The 21,695-nt window shown below is 43.0% G+C and overlaps 1 protein-coding gene across 17 annotated transcripts in view; it reads left to right on the top strand.

The window, feature by feature from the left end:
- Nucleotides 1-21,695, top strand: part of cfap46 (cilia and flagella associated protein 46) — a 128,884-nt gene that overhangs the window by 53,420 nt on the left and 53,769 nt on the right. For all 17 annotated transcript variants that reach the window (XR_013647849.1, XR_013647851.1, XR_013647850.1 and 14 more), the window contains 3 exons: nucleotides 19,757-19,863; nucleotides 20,595-20,807; nucleotides 21,407-21,608. Coding sequence is in view for 13 of the 17 variants with exons in the window: in XM_078932078.1 (XP_078788204.1) it covers nucleotides 19,757-19,863; nucleotides 20,595-20,807; nucleotides 21,407-21,608 (522 nt within the window). In the remaining 4 variants the exon portion in view is untranslated. The remainder of the gene's footprint in view (nucleotides 1-19,756; nucleotides 19,864-20,594; nucleotides 20,808-21,406; nucleotides 21,609-21,695) is intronic.

Here is a 21,695-nt window from a genome sequence, read left to right as displayed (position 1 = left end):
CCAGCCCATCTGTGCTCCCACTTTACTTCACCTTACTCTACTGTATATAGTGTGTTGTTGTTGTTAACTTAATTTTTAACTTATTCTTAATTGCACTATACACCAAGTCAAATTCCTCGTTTTGTAAAGTGCGCTCTACTGAACCTGGCAATAAAACTTTTTCTGATTTCTGATTCTGATTCTGATTCTATTAATCATTGTTTTTTATTCATTCAAAATGCAATTAAATCAATATTTTATCTTTTTTCTTTTCCTTTTTCTTTTTTTTTATCTCTTATATCCTTTTTTATAATCAATGTTTGAACTTCTTTTCCTTTCTATTGTCATGGTTTCAGTTTGTTGTCTTGTTTTTCGCTTTAGTTCTTGTTCTGCCTTGTTTGGTTCTGTTTCCTGTTTTATTTTGAAAGGTTTCCTGTCTTGTCATGTTTCTTGAGTTTTACTTCCTTTGGTCCCCATCTGCCCTAATCGTGTTCACCTGTGTCTTGTCTGCCCTGTCTGTATATAAGTCTTGTCTCTGCCTTCCTCCTGTGCTGGTCCATTAACTTCTGCTCATGTTGATCACGTCTTCTTGTCTAGCGTCCATGTCCCTTGCCATGCCACAGTAAGTTTTTGTTTTTAGTTTTGTCATCCTGCTCTGCAGCGCTTTTTGTTAGTTAAATAAATCCACTTGCCCTGAACCCGTTTGCCTCCCGTCTCTGCGCCTGGGTCCTACCTGCTCTCGAGCCTCCCCCCCACACGACATCTATACATCCAATGAAATTAAACTACAAATCAACAAACACAACTGATAACAAATGTCTCTAAAAAATGATGTGTATATTTGCAGAACCTTAAAAACACCAAACAAATAACAAATGCTTCCCAATTAAAGCACAAAAAATGGAACACAAAATGTAAAACCCAAGTTAGAAATTGCAATTTGAAAAAGATACTTTTTTCAGCAGCTTTTCAAAATCAATCACCAATTCTACTCTTCTGTGGATGAAACAAAGTACTCCAGAACAATGAAGCCATTTCTCTAAGTCTCTCTCACCTTCAGTTTTAAACAAGGTCTGTGAAAATCCACCATACATTGGTCACATGAACTCAGAGACCTGCTAAAAGTGCACAATTGTAAAAGCTCTTTTATATAGACAACTGTTTGTTTGCTTAGAGCTGTAAATATAAAAAAAAATGCTTTTCTATCACCTAGACACAGATGGAGAACCATATCAACTGGATTAATAACAGGGTGGCATGTTTAGACAACATGAAGCTGTCCATCACATTTTTGACCTAAACATGCAAACACATCCTTGGCTCTGCGGTTAGGAAATGGTATTTGGGAATCTCTTTATACCAGGAGCCAGCCTGGCCATTGGAACATCGCCACAGTGCCCATCCAGACTGGGACAGCAACGGGGTCCACTTCAGAGCCGTGAGCTGCTGTGTTTAACTCCAGCTGTCCCAGCAAGGGAGACAACTGCAGCAACATCCACTGACCAAGCTGACAAGCCCTGGCAGAAAAGATCCCCACAAGAAAAACACTGGCTCAGGCAGGCTGGTCAAAAAAAAATAGTTTTGCCATTGTCTTGCAGCTCGCAGATCAAGTGGTTTAGTTTTCCAGTAATGTCAGTCAAGAATGCAAGTTCAGATTCACAATGTTCATATTCACCATATTCAACAGACATCTCCTCCAATAGCACCTTAAAAATCCTGTGCTGTTTTGCTTTGCAGCTGAGGTTGTTTACGATTTTCAGAATAAGAGTCATTATATGTCCAGAGCCAATCACTTCTGCACATAAGGCCTGCTGGTGAATGACGCAGCAGTAATGCAGACATTTTGGAAAGTCTGGGTCAGCTTTACAGTGAGTGATGAAACCTGTTTGTCTATTGATCATAGCAGGAGTCCCATCTGCAGTCACTGCTACCAGCTTTTCTAATTGTACCTTTTTTCTGCACAAAAACTCCTTCACCGTGTTATACATTTCAACTCCTCTTGTAGTTGTCTGTTAGGGCAGATGTGTCAGGAGTTCTTCTCTTGTGGAAACCAAAAGCTATGCTGTACTGTTGCCGTCCACAGACTCATCACACTGGACGTTAACCACCTGCACTTTGCAAGATCCCGGTCCAGCTAATTGGCCAAGTTATCAGACATAGCTGACACTCATCTAGACATTGTAGTGGAAATTGAATGAGTTCTATTGTTCTCATCCTTAGGGACAGTGATAGCAATTATCATCATTGCTTGAATTTTTTTCATGCTATATGCAAAAGTCTTTGTCCCTTAAGGCAACAGATTACAGCCCCCCCCCCCCCCCCCCAGGCTGCTGTCGTATTAACAATAGCTTGGAGCTCCAGAATGGACAAGAAAAAACGACGAGAATGGCTCGAGCAGGGCGTTGCTCACGGGGCGGTCGCTCGTGCCATGCGGTCGCACGTGCTCGGGCCCGCTAAATGCTACTTGTAGCTTTAATTATTATTATTATTTTTCTTCTGCCGGAAGAATCGCATTTTTGAGGCCTTTAACATACCCCAAAACTCACCAAATTTGGCACACACATCAGGGGTCGCGAAAAATTTCGTATTTTATGAGAAATTGGCATGGGTGCGCAAAAATGGCTCGACAGCGCCACCTACACTGACTTTTGTCCCGACGCCCCGCATACGCTTTAACGTACAAGCTTGATTTTTTCAGGGCATGTTCATCAGATGGAAACCTACAAAAAAGTCTGTAGGTACCAAGCTGTCAGTCGCACAGGAAGTCTGCTATATTGATGTCAATATGTCATTTTTGCTCTATTTTGGACATTTGCAGGCCTCCTTCTAGAACGAACTCCTCCTAGAGATTTGTGAATAATGACTCCAAACTTTGGTTTTGTAAACTAGACACATGTCCGATGTTAAATTGCAAAGCTTTTAAGTTTTTACAGAAGTTTGTGACCGTGGCGGCGCGTAGAAATTCGACGTTGTTTCGAAAACACGCCATGAAAAGAAAAATGGCCATTACTCAGCCATGCATAATCCAATCTGATCAAAAATTGATATGCATGATTGTAGTCTGACTCTGAACACATCTGCAGTGAAAGAATCTGGAAAAAGTGTAGCGCCACCTGCTGGCAAGAGGAAATGACATGTTTGACTTGGAGCATCACTGCTCCGAGTAGGATGAGCCGACACACCTGAAAATGACGTCCACCTGTTGAAAAGCCATTGAAGTTTACTCTGACAAAAAACCATAACTTTCAATGCGGGGGTGTGGTCGTGACAGAGCGGCAAAGTTGGGCATCTCGCTATGCACACAAAAATTGCTCTCACGTGCACATTCCTTGTCCAATCTCACTGAAATTCAATGGATATGATGAAGCTTCTATTCTGAACCCATGGATATGACAATCTTGGACGAGCTCTATAGCGCCACCTAGTTATTGCATTGGGCACATTCTGCCCTGTATTTTCTCTTTGCTTTGTCCGATGTGCATGAAATTAAAACTGGAGATACTCAGAAGGGTCCTCTCTCATCATGTAAAGTTTCATGGGTGTACACCTGACGGTGCCTGCGTAACAGGAAGTGGTCGATTATGTGCACCCAAATAATAGAAATTTATTATAAATCAGCCGTTTGTCTCAGGAAGCTGAGATTTCAGAATTAGATGCCTTTAATAACCTCCAGCTTTGATATGTAACACTATAGGGTCTACGAGAAACTTCATCACTTGATTTTTTTAATGAAATTTTGGACTGAACAAAGATTTTTAGCATAAATTCTGTTTAGGTTATCAGCACCAAGAATTCAACTTTCATAGGCATTTATGTGCTACTGCTTCCTAAAAAAATTCAGAATGATTGAAGTTACAGGTGACATCTTAGAGAGCATTACATCCAAAAAGGTCCGAAAACGTCTTTTTAGGCAAAACTGCAAACACCTATTTTTTTGCATAACTTATCTTTCAAATATCAGCACAAAAAAATTAAAAACGGTAGGGATCTGTGTTTGCTGCCTTCCATATTTTTTTCAGACTTAAAAGTGTAACAGATGATTTATAAAAAATCCTTTTCATCCAAAAACCTGTGTTAAATCTGTCTAGACTCCAAACAAACATTTTTTTATGGTAACTTATGTTTCAACAATCGACACCAATTTTCACAGACCTAAAGCTGAACATGTCCCATAGCTACCTGAATATTTATATAGATATAAAATGAACTGGTCATTCTAACATCTGGCATTCTAACATCTAACATCTTACATGTCAAAGCCTCTCTCAGCCTGGCTCTGCTGAAGGAGTCGTGTTACAACCCCGCCCTCTCCTGCTGGGACCCCTGCTATGTAAATTAGCAAGCAGTGAACAGAGAGATGAGGAGTAAGAATGGTCATTACTCAGGCATGCATAATCCAAAGACAGCCAGTTAAACACTGAAAGACATTTTTTCGGTATGTCTTTCATACATCTTTAGTATTAAAAACTCTCCAAGATGAATGTGCCTGACTCCACCTGCAGGTGGATCACAGACTTCCTGACGGACAGACAGCAGTATGTGAGGCTGGGGAAGCTCGTCTCAGATACTCGGACCACAAGCACCGGATCCCCCCAGGGCTGTGTCCTTTCACCCCTGTTACTCTCCCTGTACACAAACAGCTGCACAGCTGGTCACCTGTCTGTCAAACTCCTGAAGTTTGCTGACGACACCACACTCATCGGCCTCATCTCTGACGGAGATGAGTCGGCCTACAGGAGTGAAATAGCCAGGCTGGTGTCATAGTGCAGCGCTAACAACCTGGAGCTTAATGCTCTGAAGACAGTGGAGATGACAGTGGACTTCAGGAAGGCCCCAGCCCCCCTCCCCCCTGTCATCCTCTGTGACTCCCCGGTGACCTCTGTGGAGTCCTTCTGCTTCCTGGGAACCATCATCAGCCAGGACCTCAAGTGGGAGCAGAACATCAGCTCCATCACTAAGAAGGTCCAGCAGAGGATGTACTTCCTGAGGCAGCTGAAGAAGTTTCACCTCCCTGAAAAGATGCTGGTAGACTTTTACACCGCCATCATCGAATCCACCCTCACGTCCTCCATCACAGTCTGGTTCGCTGCGGCCACGGCCAGAGACAAGCCCAAGCTGCAACGCGTCATCCACTCAGCAGAGAAGGTGATCGGCTGCCACCTCCCGTCTCTCCAGGAGCTGCACATCTCCAGGACCTGGAGGCGGGCAGCCAGGATTGTAGCCAACCCCTCTCATCCAGGACATAATCTCTTTCGGCCCCTCCCTTCTGGCAAGAGGCTCCGGTCCATCAGGACCTCGCGCCACAAGAACAGCTTCTTCCCCACTGCAGTCAGCCTGCTGAACAGTACCCCAACTCCCCCAGGTGACCCCCCCTCCCCCCCCCGCCCACCAAAGGACTGTCGGTGCCACTTACAGGCCCCACCATCCCAGCCCATCTGTGCTCCCACTTTAATTCACCTTACTCTACTGTATATAGTGTGTTGTTGTTGTTAACTTAATTTTTAACTTATTCTTAATTGCACTATACACCAAGTCAAATTCCTCGTTTTGTAAAGTGCGCTCTACTGAACCTGGCAATAAAACTTTTTCTGATTTCTGATTCTGATTCTGATTCTATTAATCATTGTTTTTTATTCATTCAAAATGCAATTAAATCAATATTTTATCTTTTTTCTTTTCCTTTTTCTTTTTTTTTTATCTCTTATATCCTTTTTTATAATCAATGTTTGAACTTCTTTTCCTTTCTATTGTCATGGTTTCAGTTTGTTGTCTTTTTTTTTCGCTTTAGTTCTTGTTCTGTCTTGTTTGGTTCTGTTTCCTGTTTTATTTTGAAAGGTTTCCTGTCTTGTCATGTTTCTTGAGTTTTACTTCCTTTGGTCCCCATCTGCCCTAATCGTGTTCACCTGTGTCTTGTCTGCCCTGTCTGTATATAAGTCTTGTCTCTGCCTTCCTCCTGTGCTGGTCCATTAACTTCTGCTCATGTTGATCACGTCTTCTTGTCTGGCGTCCATGTCCCTTGCCATGCCACAGTAAGTTTTTGTTTTTAGTTTTGTCATCCTGCTCTGCAGCGCTTTTTGTTAGTTAAATAAACCCACTTGCCCTGAACCCGTTTGCCTCCCGTCTCTGCGCCTGGGTCCTACCTGCTCTCGAGCCTCCCCCCCACACGACATCTATACATCCAATGAAATTAAACTACAAATCAACAAACACAACTGATAACAAATGTCTCTAAAAAATGATGTGTATATTTGCAGAACCTTAAAAACACCAAACAAATAACAAATGCTTCCCAATTAAAGCACAAAAAATGGAACACAAAATGTAAAACCCAAGTTAGAAATTGCAATTTGAAAAAGATACTTTTTTCAGCAGCTTTTCAAAATCAATCACCAATTCTACTCTTCTGTGGATGAAACAAAGAACTCCAGAACAATGAAGCCATTTCTCTAAGTCTCTCTCACCTTCAGTTTTAAACAAGGTCTGTGAAAATCCACCATACATTGGTCACATGAACTCAGAGACCTGCTAAAAGTGCACAATTGTAAAAGCTCTTTTATATAGACAACTGTTTGTTTGCTTAGAGCTCTAAATATAAAAAAAATGCTTTTCTATCACCTAGACACAGATGGAGAACCATATCAACTGGATTAATAACAGGGTGGCATGTTTAGACAACATGAAGCTGTCCATCACATTTTTGACCTAAACATGTAAACACATCCTTGGCTCTGCGGTTAGGAAATGGTATTTGGGAATCTCTTTATACCAGGAGCCAGCCTGGCCATTGGAACATCGCCACAGTGCCCATCCAGACTGGGACAGCAACGGGGTCCACTTCAGAGCCGTGAGCTGCTGTGTTTAACTCCAGCTGTCCCAGCAAGGTAGACAACTGCAGCAACATCCACTGACCAAGCTGACAAGCCCTGGCAGAAAAGATCCCCACAAGAAAAACACTGGCTCAGGCAGGCTGGTCAAAAAAAAATAGTTTTGCCATTGTCTTGCAGCTCGCAGATCAAGTGGTTTAGTTTTCCAGTAATGTCAGTCAAGAATGCAAGTTCAGATTCACAATGTTCATATTCACCATATTCAACAGACATCTCCTCCAATAGCACCTTAAAAATCCTGTGCTGTTTAGCTTTGCAGCTGAGGTTGTTTACGATTTTCAGAATAAGAGTCATTATATGTCCAGAGCCAATCACTTCTGCACATAAGGCCTGCTGGTGAATGACGCAGCAGTAATGCAGACATTTTGGAAAGTCTGGGTCAGCTTTACAGTGAGTGATGAAACCTGTTTGTCTATTGATCATAGCAGGAGTCCCATCTGCAGTCACTGCTACCAGCTTTTCTAATTGTACCTTTTTCTGCACAAAAACTCCTTCACCGTGTTATACATTTCAACTCCTCTTGTAATTGTCTGTTAGGGCAGATGTGTCAGGAGTTCTTCTCTTGTGGAAACCAAAAGCTATGCTGTACTGTTGCCGTCCACAGACTCATCACACTGGACGTTAACCACCTGCACTTTGCAAGATCCCGGTCCAGCTAATTGGCCAAGTTATCAGACATAGCTGACACTCATCTAGACATTGTAGTGGAAATTGAATGAGTTCTATTGTTCTCATCCTTAGGGACAGTGATAGCAATTATCATCATTGCTTGAATTTTTTTCATGCTATATGCAAAAGTCTTTGTCCCTTAAGGCAACAGATTACAGCCCCCCCCCCCCCCCCCCCCCCCCAGGCTGCTGTCGTACTAAAAATAGCTTGGAGCTCCAGAATGGACAAGAAAAAACGACGAGAATGGCTCGAGCAGGGTGTTGCTCACGGGGCGGTCGCTCGTGCCATGCGGTCGCACGTGCTCGGGCCCGCTAAATGCTACTTGTAGCTTTAATTATTATTATTATTATTATTATTCTACCGGAAGAGTCGCCTTTTTGAGGCCTTTAACATACCCCAAAACTCACCAAATTTGGCACACACATCAGGAGTCGCGAAAAATTTCGTATTTTATAGGAGATTGGCATGGGCGCACAAAAACGGCTCGATAGCGCCACCTACAGTGACTTTTGTCCCGACGCCCCGCATACGCTTTAACGTACAAGCTTGATTTTTACAGGGCATGTTCTTCAGATGGAGACCTACAAAAAAGTCTGAAAGGACCCACCTGTCAGTCGCACAGGAAGTCTGATATTTTGATGACAATATGTCATTTTTGCTGTATTTTGGACATTTGCAGGCCTCGCTCTAGAACGAACTCCTCCTAGAGATTTTGGAGTAATGACTCCAAACTTTGGTTTTGTAAACTAGACACATGTCCGATGTTAAATTGCGAAGCTTTTAAGTTTTTATGGATGTTTGTGACCATGGCGGCGCGTCAAAATTGGAGGTCGTTTCGAAAACACGCCATGAAAAGAAAAATGGCCATTACTCAGCCATGCATAATCCAATCTGATCCAAAATTGATGTGCATGATTGTAGTCTGACTCTGAACACATCTGCAGTGAAAAAATCTGGAAAAAGTGTAGCGCCACCTGCTGGCAAGAGGAAATGACATGTTTTACTTGGAGCATCACTACTCCGAGTAGGATGAGCCGACACACCTGAAAATGACGTCCACCTGTTGAAAAGCCATTGAAGTTTACTCTGACAAAAAACCATAACTTTCAATGCGGGGGTGTGGTCGTGACAGAGCGGCAAAGTTGGGCATCTCGCTATGCACACAAAAGTTGCTCTCACGTGCACATTCCTTGTCCAATCTCACTGAAATTCAATGGATATGATGAAGCTTCTATTCTGAACCCATGGATATGACAATCTTGGACGAGCTCTATAGCGCCACCTAGTTATTGCATTGGGCACATTCTGCCCTGTATTTTCTCTTTGCTTTGTCCGATGTGCATGAAATTAAAACTGGAGATACTCAGAAGGGTCCTCTCTCATCATGTAAAGTTTCATGGGTGTACACCTGACGGTGCCTGCGTAACAGGAAGTGGTCGATTATGTGCACCCAAATAATAGAAATTTATTATAAATCAGCCGTTTGTCTCAGGAAGCTGAGATTTCAGAATTAGATGCCTTTAATAACCTCCAGCTTTGATATGTAACACTATAGGGTCTACGAGAAACTTCATCACTTGATTTTTTTAATGAAATTTTGGACTGAACAAAGATTTTTAGCATAAATTCTGTTTAGGTTATCAGCACCAAGAATTCAACTTTCATAGGCATTTATGTGCTACTGCTTCCTAAAAAAATTCAGAATGATTGAAGTTACAGGTGACATCTTAGAGAGCATTACATCCAAATAGGTCCGAAAACGTCTTTTTAGGCAAAACTACAAACACCTATTTTTTTTCATAACTTAATCATCATATATCAACACCATTTATTTTTTTAAATGTAGGGATCTGTGTTTGCTGCCTTCCATATTTTTTTCAGAAGTCCAGGTGAAACAGATGATTTTAAAAAAATCCTGATTCATCCCAAAACCTGTGCTTTTTCCGTCTGGACTCCAAACAAGTGTGTTTTAAAATTACTTATGCTTCAAATATCCACACCAAGTTTCACACGCATATAGCTGAACATGTCTAAATGCTTCTTGAATATTCTTTACAGATATAAAATGAACTGGTCAACTGTAGGATGTCATTTCCCCTTACATGCTTAAGTCTTTTCCTCATGCTGCAGCCTGCTCCTCAATCATCCCTGTTGCTGGAGTCAAATTTCACCCCCCCCCCCCCCCCCCCACACACACCAGCTGCCAGTTCATATGCTAACTAACCCAGAAGTGAGGTGACAATAGTTTAGACACAAGAGGGAGGGCAGACTGCTTTTTCATTTGTTTTGTATGTCTTTCATAGATTTTTATGAATAATCATTGCTTTTCTAGTCATGTAAAATGCAATTAACCTAATATTTTATCTTTTTTTTTTACAAACAAAACATATGAATGTGCTCCAAAACAAAACCCAACTCTCAGTACAGTTCTACAGATGTAACATAAGACTTAGACAGTAAATGTCTCTTTTATCCTTTTTTAATCAATGCTGCAAATTCTTTTCCTTAATATAAATCCAATGAAATTAAACTACAAAACCAAAAAACACAACGTATAGCAAATTTCTCTAAATAAATTATGTGTATATACAATATGTAGCACTTTTAAACAAAATAATAACAAATCCTTCCAATACAAGCACAGAAAAATGGAACACAAAATTTAAAACCCAAATTTGAAATGGCAATTTTAAAAAGATAATTTTTTCAGCCTGCTAAAAGTGCACAATTGTAAAAGCTCTTTTATATAGACAACTGTTTGGTTGCTTAGAGCTCTAAATATAAAAACAATGCCTTTATGGACGTGGCACGGATGGCACGGATGTTCAGCAGGGTAAACCCCAGGAAAGCGGCGGGACCTGATGGAGTTCCCGGAAAGGTTCTGCGGGCCTGCGCCGATCAACTCTCCCAGGTCTTCACAAAAATCTTCAACCTGTCGCTAGCTCAGGCTTTCATCCCTGCTTGCCTGAAGTCATCCACTGTCATCCCGATACCCAAAAAGTCCTCATCCACAGCCTTCCTCACGGACTTCCGCCCAGTTGCACTCACTGCTGTCATCACAAAGTGTCTGGAGCGGCTGCTCCTGGGACACATCAAAGACTCCCTCCCTCCAATCTTCGTCCCCCACCAGTTTGCTTACAAAGCAAACAGATCAACGGATGATGCCATTTCCATCACCCTCCACACTGCGCTGAGCCACCTGGAACACAGAGACACCTACGCCAGGATGCTCTTTGTGGACTATAGCTCAGCCTTTAACACAATCATTCCTGACATTCTGGTCAACAAACTGTCTGAACTAGGACTCCACCCACTCACCTGCTCGTGGATCAAGGACTTCCTGACAAACAGACCACAGACAGTCAAACTTGACCCCCACCTCTCCTCCACCCGGACGCTGAGCACAGGCTCCACACAGGGATGTGTGCTGAGTCCTCTGCTGTATACACTGTACACAGCAGACTGCAGACCAGCCCACACCAGCAACACCGTGGTGAAGTTTGCAGACGACACTACTGTGGTGGGGCTGATCTCTGGGGACGACGAGACGGCCTACAGAGACGAAGTCCTGAAACTCTCAAGGTGGTGTCAGGCTAATAACCTCATCCTGAACACCACCAAGACCAAGGAGATCATCCTGGACTTCAGAAAAAACAGAACAGATCCACCCCCACTCTACATTGATGGAAACTGTGTGGAGAGGGTCCACAGCTTCACCCTCCTGGGCACCACCATCTCTGCTGACCTCACATGGTCTAACAACACCATGACTGTCATCAGGAAGGCCCAGCAACGCCTGCACTTCCTGAGAAAACTTAGGAGGAACGACGTCAGCCAGGAGCTGCTGGTAACCTTCTACCGCTCAACCATTGAGAGCATTCTGTCCTATGGCATCACAGTGTGGTTTTCCCACTGCACTGAAGCAGAACGGCAGAGTCTCCAGAGAGTGGTAAAGACAGCGCAGAGGATCATCGGCTGCCCCCTCCCCTCACTGAAGGACATTTACCAGTCTCGCTGCTTCAGCAGAGTGACTAGCATCACCACTAACTCCACCCATTCTGCTTTCCCTCTGTTTGAACTGCTGCCCTCTGGAAGGAGGTACAGGTCCATCAGAACCAGGACAAACAGACTAAGAAACAGCTTTTTTCCACAGGCAATTATCATACGGAATGCACATACGTCCACCAACCACACCTCACTCTAATTTTACTACAATGCGTGCAATATCCTGACTGTCTAACCGGGTCACTGTGCAATAACTTGATATTTATTAAGCTGTGCTCACAGCAACTCATGTAATTCCATTCTATTTTATTCACAAATATTTAATATTTAACAGTTTCTGTCCATATTGTTCATTTTTTGTTAAGAGTTGTAAATACAGTATTTCTTTTTCTATTCTATTTTAATTTTAATTTTATGTAACTCCTTCACTCCAAGGCTGCTGCAATTTCATTGTATCCCCATGTACAATGACAATAAACGATTCTGATTCTGATTATATCACTTAGACACAGATGGAGAACCATATCAACTGGATTGGTAACAGCAACAACCACCGACCAAGCCGGCAAGCCCTGGCAGAAAAGATCCCCACAAGAAACACTGCAGGCTGTTCCATAAAAAATATAGTTTTACCATTGCCTTGCAGATCACAGTTGAAGTGGTTTAGTTTTCCTAAAAAAATTCAGAATGATTGAAGTTACAGGTGAACTTTTAGACAACATTTGATCCAAAAAGGTCCGAAAACGTCTTTTTAGGCAAAACTGCAAACACCTATTTTTTTGCATAACTTATCTTTCAAATATCAGCACAAAAAAATTAAAAACGGTAGGGATCTGTGTTTGCTGCCTTCCATATTTTTTTCAGACTTAAAAGTGTAACAGATGATTTATAAAAAATCCTTTTTCATCCAAAAACCTGTGTTAAATCTGTCTAGACTTAGTATTAAAAACTCTCCAAGATGAATGTGCCTGACTCCACCTGCAGGTGGATCACAGACTTCCTGACGGACAGACAGCAGTATGTGAGGCTGGGGAAGCTCGTCTCAGATACTCGGACCACAAGCACCGGATCCCCCCAGGGCTGTGTCCTTTCACCCCTGTTACTCTCCCTGTACACAAACAGCTGCACAGCTGGTCACCTGTCTGTCAAACTCCTGAAGTTTGCTGACGACACCACACTCATCGGCCTCATCTTTGACGGAGATGAGTCGGCCTACAGGAGTGAAATAGCCAGGCTGGTGTCATAGTGCAGCGCTAACAACCTGGAGCTTAATGCTCTGAAGACAGTGGAGATGACAGTGGACTTCAGGAAGGCCCCAGCCCCCCTCCCCCCTGTCATCCTCTGTGACTCCCCGGTGACCTCTGTGGAGTCCTTCTGCTTCCTGGGAACCATCATCAGCCAGGACCTCAAGTGGGAGCAGAACATCAGCTCCATCACTAAGAAGGTCCAGCAGAGGATGTACTTCCTGAGGCAGCTGAAGAAGTTTCACCTCCCTGAAAAGATGCTGGTAGACTTTTACACCGCCATCATCGAATCCACCCTCACGTCCTCCATCACAGTCTGGTTCGCTGCGGCCACGGCCAGAGACAAGGCCAAGCTGCAACGCGTCATCCACTCAGCAGAGAAGGTGATCGGCTGCCACCTCCCGTCTCTCCAGGAGCTGCACATCTCCAGGACCTGGAGGCGGGCAGCCAGGATTGTAGCCAACCCCTCTCATCCAGGACATAATCTCTTTCGGCCCCTCCCTTCTGGCAAGAGGCTCCGGTCCATCAGGACCAGGACCTCGCGCCACAAGAACAGCTTCTTCCCCACTGCAGTCAGCCTGCTGAACAGTACCCCAACTCCCCCAGGTGACCCCCCCCCCCCCCGCCCCGCCCACCAAAGGACTGTCGGTGCCACTTACAGGCCCCACCATCCCAGCCCATCTGTGCTCCCACTTTAATTCACCTTACTCTACTGTATATAGTGTGTTGTTGTTGTTAACTTAATTTTTAACTTATTCTTAATTGCACTATACACCAAGTCAAATTCCTCGTTTTGTAAAGTGCGCTCTACTGAACCTGGCAATAAAACTTTTTCTGATTTCTGATTCTATTAATCATTGTTTTTTATTCATTCAAAATGCAATTAAATCAATATTTTATCTTTTTTCTTTTCCTTTTTCTTTTTTTTTATCTCTTATATCCTTTTTTATAATCAATGTTTGAACTTCTTTTCCTTTCTATTGTCATGGTTTCAGTTTGCTGTCTTTTTTTTCGCTTTAGTTCTTGTTCTGTCTTGTTTGGTTCTGTTTCCTGTTTTATTTTGAAAGGTTTCCTGTCTTGTCATGTTTTTGAGTTTTACTTCCTTTGGTCCCCATCTGCCCTAATCGTGTTCACCTGTGTCTTGTCTGCCCTGTCTGTATATAAGTCTTGTCTCTGCCTTCCTCCTGTGCTGGTCCATTAACTTCTGCTCATGTTGATCACGTCTTCTTGTCTGGCGTCCATGTCCCTTGCCATGCCACAGTAAGTTTTTGTTTTTAGTTTTGTCATCCTGCTCTGCAGCGCTTTTTGTTAGTTAAATAAACCCACTTGCCCTGAACCCGTTTGCCTCCCGTCTCTGCGCCTGGGTCCTACCTGCTCTCGAGCCTCCCCCCCACACGACATCTATACATCCAATGAAATTAAACTACAAATCAACAAACACAACTGATAACAAATGTCTCTAAAAAATGATGTGTATATTTGCAGAACCTTAAAAACACCAAACAAATAACAAATGCTTCCCAAATAAAGCACAAAAAATGGAAAACAAAATGTAAAACCCAAGTTAGAAATTGCAATTTGAAAAGATACTTTTTTTCAGCAGCTTTTCAAAATCAATCACCAATTCTACTCTTCTGTGGATGAAACAAAGAACTCCAGAACAATGAAGCCATTTCTCTAAGTCTCTCTCACCTTCAGTTTTAAACAAGGTCTGTGAAAATCCACCATACATTGGTCACATGAACTCAGAGACCTGCTAAAAGTGCACAATTGTAAAAGCTTTTATATAGACAACTGTTTGTTTGCTTAGAGCTCTAAATATAAAAAAAAATGCTTTTCTATCACCTAGACACAGATGGAGAACCATATCAACTGGATTAATAACAGGGTGGCATGTTTAGACAACATGAAGCTGTCCATCACATTTTTGACCTAAACATGTAAACACATCCTTGGCTCTGCGGTTAGGAAATGGTATTTGGGAATCTCTTTATACCAGGAGCCAGCCTGGCCATTGGAACATCGCCACAGTGCCCATCCAGACTGGGACAGCAACGGGGTCCACTTCAGAGCCGTGAGCTGCTGTGTTTAACTCCAGCTGTCCCAGCAAGGGAGACAACTGCAGCAACATCCACTGACCAAGCTGACAAGCCCTGGCAGAAAAGATCCCCACAAGAAAAACACTGGCTCAGGCAGGCTGGTCAAAAAAAAATAGTTTTGCCATTGTCTTGCAGCTCGCAGATCAAGTGGTTTAGTTTTCCAGTAATGTCAGTCAAGAATGCAAGTTCAGATTCACAATGTTCATATTCACCATATTCAACAGACATCTCCTCCAATAGCACCTTAAAAATCCTGTGCTGTTTTGCTTTGCAGCTGAGGTTGTTTACGATTTTCAGAATAAGAGTCATTATATGTCCAGAGCCAATCACTTCTGCACATAAGGCCTGCTGGTGAATGACGCAGCAGTAATGCAGACATTTTGGAAAGTCTGGGTCAGCTTTACAGTGAGTGATGAAACCTGTTTGTCTATTGATCATAGCAGGAGTCCCATCTGCAGTCACTGCTACCAGCTTTTCTAATTGTACCTTTTTCTGCACAAAAACTCCTTCACCGTGTTATACATTTCAACTCCTCTTGTAGTTGTCTGTTAGGGCAGATGTGTCAGGAGTTCTTCTCTTGTGGAAACCAAAAGCTATGCTGTACTGTTGCCGTCCACAGACTCATCACACTGGACGTTAACCACCTGCACTTTGCAAGATCCCGGTCCAGCTAATTGGCCAAGTTATCAGACATAGCTGACACTCATCTAGACATTGTAGTGGAAATTGAATGAGTTCTATTGTTCTCATCCTTAGGGACAGTGATAGCAATTATCATCATTGCTTGAATTTTTTTCATGCTATATGCAAAAGTCTTTGTCCCTTAAGGCAACAGATTACAGCCCCCCCCCCCCCCCCCCCCCCCCCCAGGCTGCTGTCGTATTAACAATAGCTTGGAGCTCCAGAATGGACAAGAAAAAACGACGAGAATGGCTCGAGCAGGGCGTTGCTCACGGGGCGGTCGCTCGTGCCATGCGGTCGCACTTGCTCGGGCCCGCTAAATGCTACTTGTAGCTTTAATTGTCATTGAAATTAAGAAGTGGATACAAAAGATGTCAGAATTCTGAACAGCATTATAAAAGTTATCAGAACACAAAAAATAAAAGACCATAAGCATGGCAAAAATACAGTTAGCTAAGAAAATATTGAATCAAACTCAATGTTAAATAAATAATATAAAATAAATATTTTAAAAACATTTATGAATTGGAAATTTAAATTGTCATGTTCTATATCGATCTCTACTTCAGAGAAGAAAAATTAGCTCATGTTTTCCGTCTTCAATCCTTTGATTGGCACATTTTTAGTTATGACCTGTTACATTATGTTTTGTCCCCATAGAGTTGCAGTAAATGGTAAATATTCATTTTTAAAACTACCTACAGATTTATGGAAATTCTATTGGCTAAAAATATAATCCCACATTTGTAAAACAAATAAAAAATAAACTTCATATGCAGGCTCAAAATTAACCCCTAAATCCCCAGTTAAATGTCAAAAACACATTGTGAAAACGTTTAGGCTGCCACAAATGATTATTAAATTAATGACCAATCTCAAATTATTTGCCCCATTAGCATATTATGGCAGCAGCAGCATGCTGTGTAACCATCACAGCTTTTTTAACATTATGAGCTATTATACAACAGCAAAACCCAACAAAACCTTTGTGTTACAGCAGAGCAGACAGACACGTGAATCATAACTAATGTTACAAGTTAAGGCAGAGCAAATTTTTAAGAATAAAATCTAAAAAAAAAAAAAAAAAAATGACGCTATTTGCAACATTTGGGCCTACTTCAGTGTTGGTCATCGACCAAAATAAAGTTTTCATCGGCAACATTGTTGTAGGGCAAGTAGCATTAGAATTTGGAAAAAACATGCATCAAGCTGTGAGGACTTACCCTTTTCTTTATCTCTTTTCTCCTCTTCTTCTTTTCTTTTCTTTCTAAATTGGGCACCAGATGGCTTTGACCTTTTCTTCTCCATATTTTACATGTTTATTGGCGTTTGTTTGGCATAAATGTCCTCACGTCACGAAGAAGGCATCAAGTCCGTCGACTGAACCAACTGTCACCTTAGTGACAGCATTGTTTTGTGTTGCCATTTTTTTTATTTGGGCATTTCACACAAAATTAACCCAAAAAGCAGAATATATTTTCTATACCTTTATTAAAATGTAGGTTATAGAATGTCACCTTATGACTGACTTATAAAAAGGTTTTATGAAGTAGATTCAAACCCCCGCCCTTGTCCCCACCTAGCCACTTAATTTGGAAGCGTCCCACAATTGAACTGATTCCCCGCAGCCCCCCCCCCCCCCCCTTTCTTCACACATTCCCAGCAGGAGCGCGTGCAGCTACAGCCAGGGGCGCTGATTCGCTACATGACGGCGCAGTCGCAGTTTTTACTTTTATTTTTTTCATCAAGCCCGCGACCGTCGCCTCCCCTGAAAGATGAGCCAGCCAGGTTTTGCGCATGCGCAAACGCGGCAAAGCTCCGTGCTCACCCCGCGCCCCCTCCCTTCTCCTTCTTCACACACATTTGTGTCTACTTCTCAAAGACAGGAGAGCGCACAGCTGCGGGGCGAGGGCGGCGGCGCGGCCAGGTTCAGGCTGTTACAAACTCACAAACTGTGACGTAAGTAAACCAATAGTGGTGCATATAATATTTTACAAGGGCTGAGCCGCCGGTGCCGCCCCCCTTCAGTTTTCCGCCCCAGGCCACCGCCCGGACGGCCCGTGCCTAGAACCGCTACTGGGTGAGTTCATTTACAGCTTTATTTCCTGCTTTTCACACTGACTATTGAACACCTTTGAACAGCTACTGCAGTCTGAAATTCCTCCTGGTGCTGTGATTAGTAAAGGGAGCTTCTGTTATTAGCAGCCTCATCTTCATTTCTAGCTTTAAAGCACAACTCTGTGCATAAAGAAAGAAAGCATCAACATCTACAGTTCTCTGCACAGGCCTAGTTTGCATTCTGACTCATTTACACAATTCAGTCTAATTCACTTTTCCAATGTATTTCTGACCAAATGTCTCGATTAGGTTTGATATATCTACGTCATGCTGTTGTTTTGATTTCTTAGTCTGTCTTCATAAATGTGATTAGAAGATTGAAACTCTAAACCTGCATTTGGGATTTTAGAAAAAGTGCGTGTGATTTATTAGTCAGAAATTGTTGCTGTTGTCAATAGCCGCGGTTACATGGGCAGAATATCTTGATCGGATCAATGGTCGGATTAAAATTCAACCGTGCACATGGGATCAGAAAAACTTTTCCGCTTAGAACAAACAGTCACATGGTCACACTTTCGGTCGGAATGAATCATTTGGGCATGCGCAGTAGTGTTGAAAATACTGGAAGAAGAAATGAGTCCCGTTGTAAACAAACCTAGCTGCCATATACATTTATGCAGAAGCGCCTGTTTGCTCATCATTTTATTTTTAATCCATGTGGTCATTGCTTTTTTTGTGGAAGAACGGAGCTCCCAGGAGAGGCTAACACGCGCTAACAACATTAGCCTTGTTTGATGAACATAAACTCATGCGGGAAATGCCACAATCTGCATCTTGGCTGCACTTAAAAATGTGCACATTCTTCCCCTCTCCCTCCCCACACACATTACATAAATAAAACATAAAATAATGAATAAAATAAAGAATAAAAAAAAATATGTGGGAATAACATCAGCCTTTATTTTTTCGGGACACGACTAGAAGCACAAATCCACGTGATTGATTGAACAGTTTCTAAGGACTGAGCGACATTTCTGCTCTGAAAAGTTCGCACACTGCCCCAAAGCCACTGTGTGAGCTGGAAGTCCGAGCTCTGCTTGGACACACTGTTCTCCTGACAGCAGCTAAAAGAGAGCGGCGGGACGGATCGCAGTCACACGCAAACAAACAACAAAACGCACACGTAACAAAGCACACCCCCCCCCCCCTCCCTAAAACACAAAGTTATTAATCCAGCTGCTCTGCTCAGAGACACAGTTCGTTCGGTCCACCGGCACACGAGCCAGGACCATGGGGGGTCCAGACGTCACAGGTTACGAAGCGCTCCTCTCCGGCACCCCCCTCGTGAGGGGTGTAAGAGAGGGGAGAGGCGGAGAGCCAGAGGGGCGAGAGCGGAGCGGCGCTTCGCACCGGGCGTCTGCAGAGCAGCCGGTCGGTCCTGTTTGAACTCCAAAGCTTCTCTGGAGCTCTATGTGTGACGTTAAACCAGAGCAGTAGTGACCCATGATCAGAATGAACTGTTTACATGAACAACGATCGGATCAACAATCGGCATAACCCACCTATCTCTATCGGAAAGAAATTCTGATCCAGATGAGTCTGATCGGGGCAGAGTATTCCGAACTGCGTGTTTACATGACGCATTTTCCTTCCGATCAGGCGTTCTTTCCGATTACTTTTGTCCATGTAAACACAGCTAGTGTTGTACAGCCCGCCAAACCATCAGGTTTGTGTTTTAAGCCCAATGGTTTGTAGAGTGCAGAGAAGTGAACGCTGCAGTGGAGACAGCTCTGCTCTGCAGCGCCTTGACCTTGTCAGAGCTGCCACAGTAGCCTCTCCTCTCCTCCTTTCATGTGTTTCTTTCTTTTCTGAGGCACAGCTTTCTTTATGGATTTTTCTCAGCATTTCAAGTTTCATTTCTCTCACCCTGATGAAGATAAGCAGCTCCTCCAGCCATAACTATATCTGCCATTGAAATAAAAAGTTCCCCAGTGTGTTTTTTGGCTTTGACAACTTTGGAAAAGCTGTGCTTTTCAAGACTCGTTTTCCTCATTTTTTGCTATTTTTTTCATGATAGGATAAGCTCTTTAAAGTCATATGTTGAGTTTGGGAAATGAATGAAGTCTGCCTTGTCCAGGCTACCATCCAGATGCTGGTAGCTGAGGGGGTTCAGCCGAACAGTCTGGCGGTCCCGTCACAGGAGAGATGGCCTAACGTCTCAGAGGCGGACTGGGCCGCTTACAGGTGAAACCGCCTCAGCCCACTGCACAAAGTCCAGCAGTCTGCCAAGTTTATACTGCAAGGAAAGTCATTTTAGACCTTTGGGTTTTCTTTATTGTCACCACATTTTTTTATCAATGTGAACAGTTTGCTTTCCATCTCTATAAGTTACTCTTCAGAGCTGTTCTTGGCTATTTTACTGTTTCACCTGCTGTTTCTCCAAACCACTTATTGCTTTTTTATCTTAATCCTTTTCTGGTAAAAAGCTGCAGCTTATATGGAGGCTGTGAGGTTCTAAACAGGACCAAAAGAGTTTACTGAAACCAAATACTGACCATCATAAAGGCATTCTGAAATACTGATACAGGTCCCACCATTGGGACATGTCTGTGTGGATGTTTGTCCCGATCCCCCCTCAGGAGCCACTGAGGGGGTTTGGTGTTTCTTAAGGACAGGAGGAACAGTGAAGGTTTTAAGGGGGACATTTTCAGATGTCTACAACTCAACATAATGCATGTCCTTTTATGAAATTGTATTATTGGTGGACATTAAGGCCATTAAGGCTAATAAATAAATGTCATTTGTGAAAAACAAAATGGTACAGTTATTAGAGTAATTTTTTCACTGCAAAGATTATCATCAAGCTCAGATGTTTATCAATTCCAGCTGTGAATAAACTGTGGTATATGCTCTAAATAAATCTGAACCATGTCACCAGCATTAGCATTATTTCTGTGTTTGATTGTGAATCTCAGAGACTGGATCCATAGCCTGTCTGCCTATGCTACCTCCAACTTCATGCGAGCATGCCAGCTTGGGGCAGAGATTGGAGAGCCGTGGGTGGTTGCAAACGCTGCCATTTACCTGTGGAATTATAACAGTCACTTGCTGGCAAAGGGGGAATACCAGCTCCTGCTCCCCACCTTTCAGAGCCTATTGGACAGGCTCCAAAGCACACAGGATATTGGGTAATTGAAGCTTAGTGATTGTATTTTTATTATATCATGTAGAAGCCTGTTTCTGTGTCTGTAAGAAACAACAAGTTTCATCATCATCATCATCATCATCATCATGAATCACTGTGATGTGAAATAATGTAACTAGGTCGTGTTTTTTCCAGCTGCGACGTTTGGCTTGGATCAAGTCTTTTTTTATCAAAGCCAAACCTTAACACTGTAACCCATTCTTTTGTGTTGTCCAGGATAAATGATGCTGGGTTACCTGAAGCTTCAGTGACGAAAGGCGGCTGCTGGTTCACAATGCAGCGTCTCGATTTGTCGGTAGCACTAAAAGTTCGAGCAAATAACGCCGATCTTGGTCCCCTTGAGTTTGCTCCCAGTCAAATGTTTGATTTTTATTCAAATCTTTGTGTTTACTCACACACTGCTCCCTTTGGAATCAGCCAAAGATGGGCCAAACAGCCATGGATGCATTTTATATGAGCCCTGAAGTAACTTTTGATGTTTCCATTTTAAATCCGTGATCTTTAATTTCTAACTTCACAGTCAGCTAAAACAAAACAGAGGTGATGTGAGTTTGGAGCTTTTGTTGTGTGTTTGTCTCTCAGGAACAGCACTCTGTGTGTGCTGCTGTGTGACGCTGTGGCCCGGGGCCTGATCCAGCCCATATCTGAAAGAGACAGCGCTGAACCTGCTCTTGCAGGACTTAAGGGCAAAAACAGAGCTGAGAAGAGATCGGAGAGGGCTGCCAGCACCCGGGGGGCATCTACAGACCCGGCTGCACTGCACCATGTTCACAAGGCTTTGGAGGTTTGTCACTGCATGGAATGCAGATGTGTGGAAGTGCAATGGGACACTTTTCAAAGTACTCATAAACACAATCAACTCTAAGATCTA

The sequence above is a fragment of the Oryzias latipes genome, chromosome 15, assembly GCF_053564925.1.
Source record: "Oryzias latipes strain Hd-rR chromosome 15, Olatipes_Hd-rR_3.1".
Lineage (NCBI taxonomy): Eukaryota > Metazoa > Chordata > Actinopteri > Beloniformes > Adrianichthyidae > Oryzias > Oryzias latipes.
The sequence above is the reverse complement of the archived record's forward strand: the minus strand, read 5'-3'. Positions and strand labels throughout refer to the sequence as shown.